General features: G+C 46.7%; 1 protein-coding gene across 1 annotated transcript in view; it reads left to right on the top strand.

Moving 5' to 3' along the window:
- Positions 1-16,216, top strand: part of LOC137065080 (NACHT, LRR and PYD domains-containing protein 3-like) — a 74,709-nt gene that overhangs the window by 39,933 nt on the left and 18,560 nt on the right. Inside the window, exons 2-4 of the mRNA XM_067436646.1 lie at positions 6,355-6,528; positions 6,913-7,086; positions 7,467-7,640. Coding sequence (XP_067292747.1) covers positions 6,355-6,528; positions 6,913-7,086; positions 7,467-7,640 — 522 coding nt within the window. The remainder of the gene's footprint in view (positions 1-6,354; positions 6,529-6,912; positions 7,087-7,466; positions 7,641-16,216) is intronic.

The raw sequence follows: 16,216 nt of genomic DNA, 5'->3' as shown, positions 1-16,216 counted from the left end.
TTCCAACCCTTTCTGGAGAAACAAGAGCACGGACCTGATCGGACATTCTTGGTGAGATGAACACCAGGTAGGGCTGGGCGATATGGCCCAAAAAAATTATCACGATATAATTTTGCATATCAGTCGATATCGATAATTATCACGATAAATGTAAAATCTTTATTTCTTTAAAATTTAAAGGCATATTTTTGCTCCTGAGTAAAAGATGTAGAAAACAGACAGTTAACTGTGGTTTTAAACTATCCTTTATTGTCAAAACATGACAAACACTTCCCAAACAGGTGAACAATTTATTAAAACTGAGGTAGATTTATTTATTAAAATATTAATTGTGGTAAGATTTTTTTTTTTACTGTACACTGTATATCAAGAATATCATTAGGCTACTTAATTGTATAAGTAGTAAAACACTAAAAATGCAAACGGACAAAAAAATTACGTTTTGAGTCCCCCTCTCTCTTGCCTCACAGTGGATTGGTCCACCGTGCATCGCTCTCTCTCACACAGACACACACACACACACACACGCCCATCTCACCGACACACACAGCTCACCGACAGTGGGCCGGTCGGGAGAGAGAAAAGTTCAGTATTTGTGGATCTCCAGTAAGGGCTGTCTAGTCTATTTTATTCATTTTAAACATCGGATGAAATTATTTCTCTTTTGATACATGCGATGCTGAGTCATGAATTCATCACCAAAGACAAACAATTATGATAGCGATGTACAAGTCCGATGTTTTAGTGATTATATTTTAAAGGGGGGGGTGAAACACTCAGTTTCAGTCAATCTCATGTCAATCTTGAGTACCTATAGAGTAGTATTGCATCCTTCATATCTCCGAAAAGTCTTTAGTTTTATCATATATATAAAAGAAATATGGGCTGTACCGAGTCTTTCCGGAAAAAACCGAGCGCCTGGAGGCGTATCGTGTGGGCGGAGCTAAAGAATGACAAGCGCGCAAAGCGGTGACGTCCTCAAGCGTGGAGAAACCCATCTATCTCAGCTAATACAGATAATGATCCACAATCAAATCTGAGGCTGAAATAAATTGAACAGGAGAAACGGCAACATCAGGATATCTGTCTCTGTGGTATGTACTGTATTTAGGGGCCTTTGTGTGCAGTTTATGAGGACATGATTCGGTTTATGGACTATTGTATGTGACTAGACCTTAGAGGTAGCAAGCAAAACGGTTTTGCACGTCAGAGTCAGAATAGTGTAACGTTATACAGAACAACAATGGAGTAACCGTTAGCGCATTTGAATGACGAAGCACGCGATCGTATCGTTTACTGATGTTTACTCATGCGACGGTAGCCAATAGCAGAGACATTTGAAGTTGATTTACTCACCGGCATCTTCCAAAGCAGGACCGCTCTGTCAAAAACACACTTCTTTGGTATGATTTGGTGAAGTCCTGTGACAGCAGTGACCGTGGAAATCCACTTTGCGACGCGACTGAAGCGATGCCTTGAAGCTTCCCGTCATTTCTGCGTTCAAATCGGTTCAAATGCAGCGCTGCCTTCCCGGAATGCTGTGCTGAAGCGTTGAAGTCGCTCGACGTCACCCATAGGAATAAAGTGGAGCGCGGCGCGACATAAGTGTTCACGGACGACTGGATCTGCACCTGAGAGACTGTTTACAGCGTGCATTTCCTCTCTCTCCCTCTAGTCATGCGCGCGCGCACCCTTCCGGGAGAAGAGCCCGTACAGCCCATACAAGGACCTTCCGCTCTATTTAACGTCAAGTAGACCCATACTCGAAAAAAACTCGCCGAAACTTGTGAGAAACCGGAAGGAGTATTTTTAACACAGAAATACTCCATCAAACGTCCAACATTAGTTTTTGAAACTAATGTTTATGTTTAGGATGGGAATCCAAGTCTTTAAAGGTGTAAAAAGCTCAGTATGCATGAAACAGCATTTCACCCCCCCTTTAACGTTAGCTTGCAAGTCACCCACTACAACTAACAAGGTGATAAGCCCGAGGGGGAGGGGCTGTTGCAAAGAGTATGAATTCAGAGAACCAGGTCCAGCCGGGCCACTACCGGGTGTCCAAAGGGACCTGTTCCTTGTCCTCACTGATCTTGCACAGGAACTGTGCGAGTAGGCTCCCCGGGTGGAAACGCATACTTGTGGAAGCCTTGAAGTCTGCTGTGCACCAGAGCATCTGTGCCAAGGGTGTCCTCAATCAAGGAATAAAACAAGCGGCAGTGGGAAGAGTTGTGGGAGGCAAACAGATCTACCTGTGCATTGCCAAACTGTTCCCAAATCAGCTGAACCGTCTGAGGATGGAGTCTCCATTCACCAGGAAGTGGCTGAACAGACTCCAGGGACATGGATGGCACAAAGCGACCTCAGATGCTTCTGACTCCATGGAACAAGTTGGCAGGCGAGTTGAGATATATGGCAGGAGCGTAGAGTCAAGTCAATCAACTTTATTTATATAACGCCTTTACAATGACGATTGCTTCTAAGCAGCTTCATAGTTGGCAAAGACCTAATACATTTTATTTGTTTTTTTAGTTGAAAAATTTAGATCGAAATTTTAGTGTCTCCAACTGAGCAAGCCAAGCCAAAGGCGACAGTGGCAAGGAACCAAAACTCCACCAGGGCATGATGGAGAAAAATAAACCTTGGAAGAAACCAGGCTCAGTCGGGGTGCAAGTTATCCTCTGGCCTATTAACAAACAGTTTATGATTATGATTAGTAGACCACCCTGGTGGAAGATGTATGCTACTGTGGCCCTGTTGTCTGACTGGACTAGCATGTGTTGACCCCTGAGCAACACTCAGAAGTGGTGTAGGGGCAAACCGTACTGCCAGCAACGTAAAGAGGTGAGAGGACAAAGCTAACCTGATTGGGAGGACCGCGGACTGATTTGCCGCCCCTCAATAGCAAACTCTAGGAACGGTCTGTGTCGAGAAAGGAAGGAGACATGGAAGTAGGCGTCCTTCGATCTCTGCAAACCAATCTGTTGGACGAATGCATTCAACATTCAACATGTGATGAAAACTCAAAATCAAAAAGGGATTTCTTAAGTTCCCTTTCGGGGAACTCGAGCTGCGTCGAAACGCTGTGAGAACGCCTCTGCGTTAATGCGTCATGAAGCGTGTGTAGAACCATTCCATCGGAAGATCAATCGATCGTCGGCGTGATGACGTCATCGACCGGCAGCTATAAAGCGTCCATGAAAACAAACAGGAACTAGCTTCTGTGCCTTCAGTAAGCGATCTGTGTGAACCTGTCTGTCTATCTGGTGTTTTCGTCTGTCAATAGAGAGAATTTTCCACCCTTTTGTTAAATATTCCAGTATATTTACAAAAAAAGAGAAAATAGATCGAAATGGCGACCGAAAATAAGCAGTTTAAGAGGTGTGTTCATCCCTGCCCACGCTACATCACGGGTGGGGATACACACGCTCTATGTGCTTGGGAGCGCAGCCTTATCTCTGCCCTCACCTGTACCGTCCAGCGGCTCTTCTCGGGGCTTGGAAGCACGCATTGCGGTTTGCACACCGCATTGCACACCGAGGTGGTGAGATCGTGGAGGAGACCGGCGTCATATAGAGTTTTCAGCCCTCAGACTTCGGTCTACAGCAACATCGTAGGGCTGAAACAATATGGCTATGGGGCGATGCAAAAGGTTGAAGAGACACTCGCGAGCCATCTCTCGCCTTCCTCGGCATCGTCCCTGAAGGCCCCGACTTTGCCCACCAAACCTCTAAAAACAACGTCGGCATTGGTGGGCAAAGCGTACTCGTCAGCAGGTCAGGCTGCTGCATACCTGCACACAATGGCAATTATGCAGGCATATCAAGCCGACCTGCTCAGGGACCTAGACGGCCGCGATGAAGTGGGGGGTGATTTAATAAATGAGCTTCGCCAGTCAGCCGATCTCGCTCTCCGGGCCACCAGATGGCCGATGGCCACGGAGAGGCATTTGTGGTTGAACCCCACTGAAATAAAGGAGAGGGAGAAAAGCTTTTTGCTAGATGCGTCGCTGTCTCCTGGGGGCCTCTTCGGTGACGCAGTCCATACTGTCACAGAGAGGTTCCAGGAGTCTAAGAAACAGGCAGCGGCGCTGAAGCAGTTTCTCCCTCTCCGGGTCCAGGTCCCTGGGGCTGCTGCAGAGAAGCAGCCCAAGCCGAGTACGAGCTCCGCGCACAGGGCTCAACAAAAGCAGAGCGTCGCTACCCGAACTCCCCCTCAGCGCGGGGACAAGGGGCGGCACTCTCAGGCGAGGCCATCTGAGGACAGTCCTGATCGCCAAGAAGGCCTCATCGAAGCGTTCCTGACGCGTCAGGACGCTGAGGGTGGTTCCCCCCGCAGGAAAACGGTGTTTACCCCTGCCTACGGTACTCGTTTCCCTGCGGCACCCTCTGGGGGACGCGCTGCCAACACTGCTGCAATGCCAGGGCGCAGTCGGTCTTTGGGTGGAGTGTCTTTGGGAAGACACCCTTTAATTACACATTTCCTCCGTGGTACCTTAAGGTTGAGGCCGGCTGTGCACTTGAGGGTCCCGGCATGGGACTTGGCCATTGTGTTACGGGGCTTATCTGAGCCTCCATTTGAACCCTTAGAGGAGATTTCAGAGAAGTTCCTCACCCTAAAATCCATCTTTCTTTTGGCCATTTCATCTCTCAAAAGAATAGGAGATATTCAGTCCTTGTCAGTAGGGCCCTCATGTTTAGAGTTTGCGCTTGGCATGGTAAAGGCTTTCCTGCATCCCAGACCAGGTTACATCCCCAAGGTTCCTACGAGCCCACGGGGTCCCATCACTCTACAAGCCTTCTGTCCTCCTCCATTTTTGACGTCAGACCAGGAAAGATTAAATCTGCTGTGCCCGGTTAGAGCGTTAGACGCATACGTCCACAGAGCTGCCCAGTGGAGAAAGACTGACCAACTTTTTGTCTGTTTCGGAGCCCCAAAGAAGAGGGCTCCAGTGTCTAAGCAGAGGATGAGCAAGTGGGTGGTCGAGGCCATCTCACTTGCTTATGAGGCGGCCAGGCAGCCGTCTCCACTGGCTGTCCGGGCGCACTCTACCAGGGGTATGGCTGCTTCTAAAGCACTTTTGTTTGGGGGCTTCCCTCCAAGATATTTGCAATGCGGCAGGCTGGTCTTCGCCGCTAACTTTCGTCAGATTCTACGAGTTAGATTTGGCATCTACTGTTGGGGCGCAGGTACTTTTGTAGTCGTGTGCGCTACGGCTTCACACATATGAGGCACTTGTTCCCATGGCGATGTGTGTATAAGCGTTCTCACAGCGTTTCGACGCAGCTCGAGTTCCCCGAAAGGGAACGTCTCGGTTACGTATGTAACCCTAGTTCCCTGAGGGAACGAGACGCTGCGTCGCCCGGCCATACTCCCGGCGTGCCCGTGATCACTTACTTCAGGCTTTATCAGAAGCTAGTTCCTGTTTGTTTTCACGGACGCTTTATAGCTTCCGGTCGATGACGTCATCACGCCGACGATCGATCGATCTTCCGATGGAATGGTTCTACACGCGCTTCAAGACGCATTAACGCAGAGGCGTTCTCACAGCGTTTCGACACAGCGTCTCGTTCCCTCAGGGAACTAGGGTTACATACATAACCGAGACGTTAGTTGTATTTTCTTTCTTACATGTTTTGTATTTTGGAAACATGTTGGAATGCAGATGTCAATTTATTTTCATTAACACAAATAGAAAACATCTGTAAAATGATAAAACTCATTTTAAAAGGGTAGGGCCTATAATGTAAATATTCTTAGAGTTAGAACTCTAATTAACCATTTTTCTTCCATAGGATCATACATTTAGTTTGTGACAATATTAACCACAGGCAAAACCACACATGGCACTTCACTACCATGGTAAAAAAAATAACATCATTATTAATATGGTATCTAGAATGGCTTTATGGTTATTGGTCTATAACCAGCAATAGACAAGTTGCAGGCCATTTGAAGGTCATCCCGTAAAGAAAAATAATGAAGAACAAACAACAAGGGAGAACAAATTTTTTTTTAGATCTCTCCAGTGCTGGAAATATGATCTAAAATTAATATGAATCATAATGCTCTTTCCCGATCATAACCCTTCTTTTCCCGGTAATATTCCTCTGACCTTTTGTCTTTTGTAATGTCTCTCAGCTTTCTCTCTTTCTATAGTATTTTTAATTCACCCTCTTGCTCACTCACTCTCCTCCATTAGTTGACAGACCCCCTACTTTTGATTGGCTCATTGTCCCCCCATTGTTAAAAATAATTGTTCCAGGTTCCTGATGACAGACAACTGGCAACTTCCTTGACATTCCTTTATTGTTATTTCATTATTGTTTTAATGTTATATTATTTAATCTTTTCTAGTCTTGCTGGCTGTAATCTCACTCATCAGTGTTCTGAGAGTTTGTCGTCAGCTCTTCGATCCTCAAACTGTGTCCTGAGAGAGCTAGACCTGAGTTACAATAACCTGAAGGATTCAGCAGTAAAACTGCTCTCTGATGGACTGAAGAGTCCAAACTGCCAACTGCAGATACTGAGGTATTAAAGAACATTTGAGAGATAATTTACAGTCCGATGGTAATAATATCGGTGTGTGTTTGTAGGTGATCTGACTGTTGATGTGTGTGTTCTGCTCTCTTTCAGTCTTACTCACTGTAATCTCACTGCTCCTTGCTGTGAGAGTTTGTCATCAGTTCTTCAATCCTCAAACTGTGCCCTGAGAGAGCTGGACCTGAGTAACAATGACCTGCAGGATTCAGCAGTAAAACTGCTATCTGAGGCACTGAAGAGTCCAAACTGTCAGCTGCAGATACTGAGGTATTTAAGAACATATGAGAGATAATTTACAGTCCAATGGTCATAGTGTCGGTGTGTGTTTGTAGATGATCTGACTGTTGATGTATGTGTTCTTCTCTCTTTCAGGATTACTCACTGTAATCTCACTGTTCCTTGCTGTGAGAGTTTGTCATCACCTCTTCAATCCTCAAACTGTGCCCTAAGAGAGCTGGACCTGAGTTACAATGACCTGCAGGATACAGGGGTGAAGCTGCTTTTTGAAGGACTGAAGAGTTCACATTGTCAGCTGCATATTCTTAGGTATTTAAGAACATATCAAATAACATTTACACTCAGCCGGTCGTAATATTTGTGTTTGTTTGTAGGTGATCTGACTGTTGATGTGTGTTCTTGTCTCTTTCAGTCTTACTCACTGTAATCTCACTGTTCCTTGCTGTGAGAGTTTGTCATCAACTCTTCAATCCTCAAACTGTGTCCTGAGAGAGCTGGACCTGAGTTACAATGACCTGCAGGATTCAGGAGTGAAGCTGCTTTTTGGTGGACTGAAGAGTTCAAACTGCCATCTGCAGATACTGAGGTATTTAAGAACATATGAGAGATAATTTACTGTCCGATGGTAATAATGTCAGTGTGTGTTTGTAGATGATCTAACTGTTGATGTGTGTTCTCCTCTCTTTCAGGCTTACTCACTGTAATCTCACTGTTCCTTGCTGTGAGAGTTTGTCATCAGCACTTCAATCCTCAAACTGTGTCCTGAGAGAGCTGGACCTGAGTTACAATGACCTGCAGGATTCAGGGGTGACGCTGCTTTTTGGAGGACTGAAAAGTTCAAACTGTCAGCTGCAGATACTGAGGTATTTAAGAACAAATCAAATATAATTTGCACTCAGCCGGTCATAATATTTTTGTTTGTTTGTAGATGATCTGACTGTTGATGTGTGTGTTCTTCTCTCTTTCAGTCTTACTCACTGTAATCTCACTTTTCCTTGCTGTGAGAGTTTGTCATCAGCTCTTCAATCCTCAAACTGTGCCCTGAGAAAACTTGACCTGAGTGACAATGACCTGCAGGATTCAGGGGTGAAGCTGCTTTTTGGTGGACTGAAGAGTTCAAACTGTCATCTGCAGATACTAAGGTAATTAAGAACAGATCAAATATAATTTACAATCAGTCGGTCATAATGTTTTTGTGTGGTTGCAGATTATCTGACTGTTGATGTGTGTTCTGCTCTCTTTCCGTCAATCTTTTTGACACAATAATCATAATTGAATTGAATCATGAGAAAAGTGCTGATTCACACCCATGAAGATTTTCATGTTCTTCATATTCTGTCAATCAATTACATTTTTTTAATTAAAAATAACTAATTAATCAATCACACATTTTTCTGTGGTTAATCACAATTAAAAACATTAAGGCCTGGTTTCACGGACAGAGCTTAGATTAAGATCTATTCACATTTCTACCCCTTAACCCTTCCCTTTCTCCTACCCGTTCGTTTTGCGCATTCACATGAAGGGGTAGGGGTGTCTCGATTCTCTTTTTGGCTGAAGTGGTAGGGGTAAAGGGAAGGGCCAGTTAGCCCTTCAAACTAAGATTTTTTGGGACCACATTACGAACGAAGTGTCACGAAGAACGAAGGATCGATCACTTATGTGTTGCCTGGATGCCAGTTTCTCCGTAGACAACCATTTCAGTAATGTGAACTAATAATTAATAAATGAATAATACAGTTAACCTGATAACCGTCACGAGGACGAGGACGTGCTGAAGCTCTCTTTGCTTAAATTAGCTCAAAATTACTATCAGGTGTAAGTAATTACCTTGACAAACTATACATCATTAAAAAGATCTAAGACTAAAGTTTAATTTTTTTACCTCTGTTTTATTCTCAAAGTCTTATAGAGACCGTAATGTGTTAATATGTGCCAGGAGTTATGAATATGATCTTGGGCGTCGCTACCTTTTGATTGTAATATGTGCGTCATTTGCTCCCATTCATAAAATACTCCTTTGTGGTCGTCATGAAGACACTCGACAAAACAACTTCCCTCAGGGCTTTTACTTCAAATGTGTGCAGATGTGGAGAAATATTGATAGATTCTCACATGTTTGAGTCAAATTTCTATACAGAGAAGTATTATTTATTAAATCTTTATCCAAAATCCGCGGATGTATGATTATGAGCGCAGTATACTGTGATATGCTGTGTTTTCAATTCATTCTGGCAGCCGGAGGGCGCTGGAAAGCTGTACTACTGAAAATTCACCCCATATTTAGCTCACGAAGAACAGACACACCATGTGACATTCAGGAAGTATCTGACATTTCCAAAACAGCTTCCTGAGATCGTTATATCGCTATTTTATGCAGATAGACACGTTTTAAGACAATAAACACACAATCGCGGCAATATATGGTTGGTCTGTGTTCTTTATGCCATGTTGGGTGGTTTCATAATAGATGATATTTATAATGCAATGCTATTCCACATAGCTTTTAGCATTGTATATTTTCTGTCAGATTTTTTGACCCGAAGCTATATGAGATCACAGATTGTTATATAAAATACTCTACATATAAATTATAAAGTGATATGAAGCAAGTTTTGAATAAAACATGATTTTAATCGTATAAATTGTTGTTTTGCTGGTGTGCTAAGCTAACATGCTAGCTTGCCCTAGATGCTCCTGCCACTGAGTAAATACTTTTTTTTATGAACATTTTCTAAATGTAAAACTACTGAAATGCTTATTTGGACGAAATGCATTCGATAGAGTCTCAGTGAGGGTAAAGTGAGAGGTTTGATTTAGAAATGAGGTTTGAATAGAACAGTTTGAATAGAGAATCGTTAGTAATTATAATGCAGACAAAAGAATAATAATTGGAGCCATAACCAGTCTGCAGAAGTGTGAATGTGTGCCGGGGAGACAAACTGAATGGGGCAGTTTGCACCTCTAAACAATAGAGGCAATATAGCGAATGAAAGTTGAGAAGACATGGCAATAAACATCAGTTGATATTTCAGAGATATCTCAAAATAAAATCACATGAAACGATCTTGTAAAACGTTTAATAAAATTCAGAGTTTTAGACTGATCATCTTCAGATCTGAAATATAACATGGTCAGACTTGTGGCTTTAGCTGTAGTGCATTTCTAGATTTCTCCAAGGCCCACTTCAATTTTATTTTCATAAAGATATTTCATACAAATACATTTCTAATAACTTTACAAAACTTTGAAGCTTATTATAGCTTTTTTTGATTATAAAAAATATTATCATTTTGACTTTACAGTAAACTGCTAGGTGTCTGCTTTCAAATGAGACCATAATTATGCTTTTAGTGCAAAGGATTCACAAACTGTATTTGTTTGAGTCTGAGTATACATTTCTTAGGATTTTTTCAAAATTTGGAAGTCAGCTTAACAGGTTAAAAAAATATCTGGTCATCCTTCATAACGCAGACGATATTTATATCATGTTTTGTCTGTAAACTCTTGCGTCTGTCTCCAAGGCAAAAACCGACTTGTTTTTATTTCATTGCAAAGAGCTGCATTCTACAGCACCACAGTAGAAAACAAACCCATATACGTACCGGCCGGCTTGGCACAGAATGGAGCAGTTAAGAAAATAAGGAGAACTGTTTGGCCCAATGGAAAAGCGGCTTCACCGGTCTTGTATGTAGGATAGAAACAACATAAAGGCACAGTATATTTGAATATATTTGTTTAATGGCATCTTTTTGTGAATGCCAGTATAACTGATAGTAATACTGTGTTGTAGGAAGGTCATAATTGGGGCTCAAGAGGTTGATGTTTTGGCAAATAAAATAAAAAAGAGATAACACATGCATCATAATAGAGACAGGTTTTTTATTTTCCCAATTTAGACTAAAGGCTTAACAAAAAGCATTTAAAAATAATTGACATGTGAGTCAAAAAAAGCAAAGATAGAAGGGAAAAAAACGTCTCAGGTTACGTATGTAACCCTAGTTCCCTGAGGGAACGAGACGCTGCGTCGAAACGCTGTGAGAACGCCTCTGCGTTAATGCGTCGTGAAGCGCCTGTAGAACCATTCCATCGGAAAAAAGATCGATCGTCGGCGTGATGACGTCATCGACCGGAAGCTATAAAGCGTCCGTGAAAACAAACAGGAACTAACTTCTGATAAAGCCTGAAGTAAGTGATCACGGACACGCCGGGAGTATGGCAGAGCGACGCAGCGTCTCGTTCCCTCAGGGAACTAGGGTTACATACGTAACCTGAGACGTTCCCTTTCGGGGAACTCGAGCTGCGTCGAAACGCTGTGAGAACGCTTATACCCACATCGCCATAGGACCAAGTGTCTCGTATGTGTGAAGCCGAAGCGCACACGGTTACGAGAGAACCTGTGCCCCAACTGTAGATGCCAGGTCTAGTTCATAGAACCTGACGAAGGTTAAAGGAGACGACCATCCGGCCGCGTTACAAATATCGTGGAGGGAAGCCCCCGACAAGAGTGCTTTTGAAGCAGCCATACCCCTGGTTGAATGCGCCCGGACAGCCAGTGGAGACGGCTGCCCGGCCGCCTCATAAGCAAGTGAGATGGCCTCGACCACCCACTTGCTCATCCTCTGCTTAGATACTGGGGCCCCTTTCTTAGGGGGCCCGAAACAGACAAACAGCTGATCAGTTTTCCTCCACAGGGCAGCTCTGTGGACATAAGTATCTAACGCCCTGACAGGGCACAGCAGATTCAATCTTTCCTGGTCTGACGTCGTGAAAGGAGGAGGACAGAACGCCTGAAGAGTGATGGGGCCCCGTGGGCTCGTAGGAACCTTGGGGACATAACCCGGCCTGGGATGCAGAAATGCTTTCACCATCCCAGGCGCAAACTCTAAACATGAGGGCCCTACAGATAGGGACTGAATATCTCCTATTCTCTTTAGAGATGAAATAGCCAACAAAAATACCGTCTTGAGGGTAAGGAACTTATCCGAAACCTCCTCCAAGGGTTCGAATGGAGGTTCGGACAAGCCCCGTAAAACAATGGCTAAGTCCCATGCTGGGACCCTCGAGTGCATCACAGGCCTCAACCTTAAGGTGCCACGGAGGAAACGTGTAATTAGAGGGTGTCTTCCCAAAGACACTCCACCGAAAGGGACGTGGAAGGCACCCAAGGCCGCCACGTACACCTTTATTGTGGAGGGGGTCAACCCTGCCGAGAACCTTGCCTGCAGAAACTCCAGCACTGTACCAACCGGGCAGTTAACTGGGTCCCACTGGCGTTCTCTGCACCATGCTGAGAAAAGTTTCCATTTCAGAGCGTACAGTTTCCTCGTGGACGGAGCTCTGGAGTGAAGGATGGTCTCTACGACCTCGGCCGAGAGACCTTCCTCTATGAGCCTAGCCCCCTCAGAGGCCAGGCCCATAGTTTCCACATCTCCGGGCGTGGGTGCAGGAATCTCCCGCCCGCCTGAGAGAGTAGATCCCTCCTGGTCGGAATCTCCATCGGAGAGCCTTCCAGGAGAGATATCAGGTCCGAAAACCATACTCGGGTCGGCCAGTTCGGAGCCACTAGAAGTACCTGGGCCCCGTCCCGGCGTACCCTCTCCAGAACTCCTGGAAGCAGGACAATCGGGGGGAAGGCTTACAGAGGCAGCCTCGGCCACTCCTGTACCATGGCATCCAGCCCCAGCGGGGCCGGATGGGTCAGAGAAAACCACTGCGGGCAGTGGGAATTCTCCGCCGAAGCAAATAAATCTATTTCTGCTTTCCCATAAACCTTCCAAAGGAGCTCCACCACCTCTGGGTGGAGTCTCCATTCCCCGGGCCTCGGCCCCTGTCTCGACAGGCTGTCTGCTTCCTGATTCAGGGCCCCCGGGATATATACTGCCCTGATTGACAGCAATTTCCCTTGGGCCCACAGGAGGATCCGATGTGCCAGTTTGTCCAATGGACGAGACCTCAGACCCCCCTGGTGATTTATATAGGTGACCACGGACGTGTTGTCTGTCCTGACTAGTACGTGGTGGCCCCTGAGGTCGGGCAGGAACTGTTTCAATGCCAGAAACACTGCGAGCATCTCTAGCCGATTTATGTGCCAGTGCCGCTGATGTTCCTGCCATAGACCCTGGGATGAGCGACCACTCATGGTCGCCCCCCAGCCCGTGAGAGAGGCATCTGTCGTTAGCATTACGCGACGAACATGAGCCCCCAACACGGGACCCTGAGATAAAAACCCCGGGTTTTTCCACATGACCAGAGCACGTAGGCATCGCCGCGTGACTTTGATCGTGCGGAGCGGATTTCCCCTCGGGGAGAACCCTTTTGTCTTGAGCCACCACTGCAGTGGCCTCATGTACAGTAGGCCAAAAGGTATCACGTTGGACGCTGCTGCCATGAGACCTAACAGTTTCTGGAACTGTTTCACAGTGACGGCTCGGCCTAGCTTGCTAGACCGAAGGGAAGTACACGATATTGGTATGCCTCTCCCCCGAAGGCAAACCTCAGGAACTTCCTGTGATGTGGAAGGATGGAGACATGAAAATACGCATCTTTGAGGTCTATGGTGACAAACCAATCCTCCGATTTGACCTGCGCTACAATCTGTCTGAGTGTAAGCATCTTGAATTTGAGCTTGGCCACCGAGCGATTCAATAGCCGCAGATCTAATATCGGGCGTAAGCCCCCATCCTTCTTCGGCACGATGAAGTAACGGCTGTAAAAGCCCGACTCCCTGCTGGGAGGGGGAACCCGCTCTATAGCCCCTTTTTGCAGGAGTGTCTCTACTTCCTGTGCCATTACCAGAGCCTGCTCCGGGCCCACCTCTGTAGGTAGGACACCGCAGAAAGGAGGTGGCCGACTTCTGAATTGAATGGCGTACCCCTTTTCTATTATCTGCAGGACCCAATGAGATATATTTGATAGACGTTTCCACTCGTCTAGAAAATCTACTAAGGGAACCAGCCTCTCGAGGCTGGCCTCTGGTGTATTTTGAGCAACAAGCACAGTGCCCTGAAGCGGCGGACCGGCAGGGAACGACTGACTTGACTGCTCGGGGGCCCCCCGAAGGGGGTGCGGACCACCCTCTTCTGGCGTCAGGAACGCTTCGACGAGGCCTTCTTGGCGATCAGGACTGTCCGCAGATCAGCCCTGCCCCTTGAAGGCCTCGTCTGAGAGCGCCGCCCCTCGTCCCCGCGCTGAGGGGGAGCTCGGGCAGCGACGCTCTGCTTTTGTTGAGCCCTGTGTGAGGAGCTCGTACTCGGTTTGGGCTGCTTGGTGGTATCAGCAGCAGCCCAAGGGACCTGGACCCAGAGAGGGAGCTTTTTTCTTCTTTTTTTTTTTGTTTTGTTTTGTTTTTTTTTTGTTGTTTTTTTTGGACTGCGTCACCGAAGAGGCCTCCAGGAGAAAGCGGCGCATCAAGCAGAAAGGCTTTCTCCCTCTCCTTGATGTCTGTGGGGTTCAACCATAAATGTCTCTCCGTGGCCACCAATGCTGCCATGGAGCGGCCAACACATCTGGCCGTCTCCTTGGTGGCCCGGAGAGCTAGATCGGCTGACGATCTAAGTTCGGCAACAATATCACCCCCCACAACATCACTACCGTCCAGATCCCTCAGCAGGTCAGCCTGGTATGCCTGCACGATAGCCATCGTGTGCAGGCATGCAGCCGCCTGACCCGCTGCCGAGTACGCTTTACCCACCAGCGCCGACGTTGACTTTAAAGGTCTGGTGGGTAAAGTCGGGGCCTTAAGGGACGATGCCGATGAAGGCGAGAGATGGCTCGCGAGCGTCTCTTCGACCTTTGGCATCGCCCCATAACCATACTGTCTCAGCCCGCTGATGTTACTGTAGACCGAAGTCTGCGGGCTGAACACACGATATGATGCCGGTCTCCTCCACGATCTTGCCACCTCGGTGTGCAAGTCGTGGAAGAACGGCAGGCCCCGCCGCTGAGGTTCTGAAGCGCGAGATGGCAGGAATCGTTCGTCTAGCTTGCTATGACGTTTTCTCCCTGCCTCAGATCTTTCAGTGGGCCAGTCGATGTTTAATCTGGCCACTGCTCGCGTCAAAACCTCAACTAGCTCCTCACTAGCAGGGGACTGAAGTGGCGAGTCTTCAGTCTCGATGCTTTCAACGTCCACCTCCTCAGAGCTGGACAGATGAAGCACCGGCGACTCTCTCGGGGGGGAAGAAACCGCCATGCGTGCTTCCATGCCCCGAGAAGAGCCGCTGGATGGAGCAGGTGAGGGCAGAGATAAGGCAGCGCCCGTCTCTAACCCCTCTGCAACATCCAATTGTGATCCCCACGACTGCAGCCTTCGCTCCGCCTCGGCGGCAGCGGGACCAGAGCCGCGGGGAACACGAGCCGAGGCACCCTCCTCAAAGAGTGCCCGGCGGGAGCGCAGCGTTCTCAATGGCAATCGCTCACAGTGCTCGCAAGCAGCCCCCTCGAGGGCTGCCTGGGCATGCTGCGCTCCCAAGCAGGCTACACAAAGAGAGTGTGTATCCCCGCTCGTGATGTAGCGTGGGCAGGGATGAACACACCTCTTGAAACTGCTTTCACTCGCCATATTTAATCTATCTATTTTCTTTTCTCTTTGTTTGTTAATATACTGAAATATTTAACAAAAGGGTGGAAAATCTCTGATATAGACAGACAAAAACACCAAATAGACAGACAGGTTCACACAGATCGCTTGCTGAAGGCTCAGAAGCTAGTTCCTGTTTGTTTTCACGGACGCTTTATAGCTTCCGGTCGATGACGTCATCACGCCGACGATCGATCTTTTTTCCGATGGAATGGTTCTACAGGCGCTTCACGACGCATTAACGCAGAGGCGTTCTCACAGCGTTTCGACGCAGCTCGAGTTCCCCGAAAGGGAACTAGAGTCAACATACAAAATCACAATATACAGATCACGTGACGCGTCGATGGCGGTGCAGCTTTGAAAAGATGCTCTCCACGCCACTTGCATATTTTCAGGTCTTTGAAGGACTACTAAATGCTAAATTACGTGAAATCATCAAAAATGTCGACCCAGACCACACTTGCTCACACTCGGGACGAAGCAAACTCTCCAATCAAGAAGAGATTTAAAGATTCCTCCGTCTCCTGAGCTGAGTTGGATGGCGCCATTTTGGCCGGAGTGAAACAAGCCCTGAGCGAGCAACAGAACGATTTGGGTAGAATTGTCGCCGCTGCTGTCAAATCTGCCATAGATGAAGAACTGACACCTCAGATTTCAGAACTGAAGCGTGAAATTGGAAACAACAACAAAGCAGTTACTGCCGTGACCGGACAAATCGAACAAGTGGAAAAATCGGTATGCCTGCTTCAATCCAGATGCGATTCCACCCAAGCTGCCGTTCGTAAGGACTGAGATCAGATCAGCGATCTGAAATCCAAATTCGATGATCTCACATTAAAGATCACAGACATAGAAGAT

The sequence above is a fragment of the Pseudorasbora parva genome, chromosome 25 (assembly GCF_024679245.1).
Source record: "Pseudorasbora parva isolate DD20220531a chromosome 25, ASM2467924v1, whole genome shotgun sequence".
In the NCBI taxonomy this organism is placed as follows: Eukaryota; Metazoa; Chordata; class Actinopteri; order Cypriniformes; family Gobionidae; genus Pseudorasbora; species Pseudorasbora parva.
This window is presented reverse-complemented; position numbering and strand designations above follow the sequence as displayed.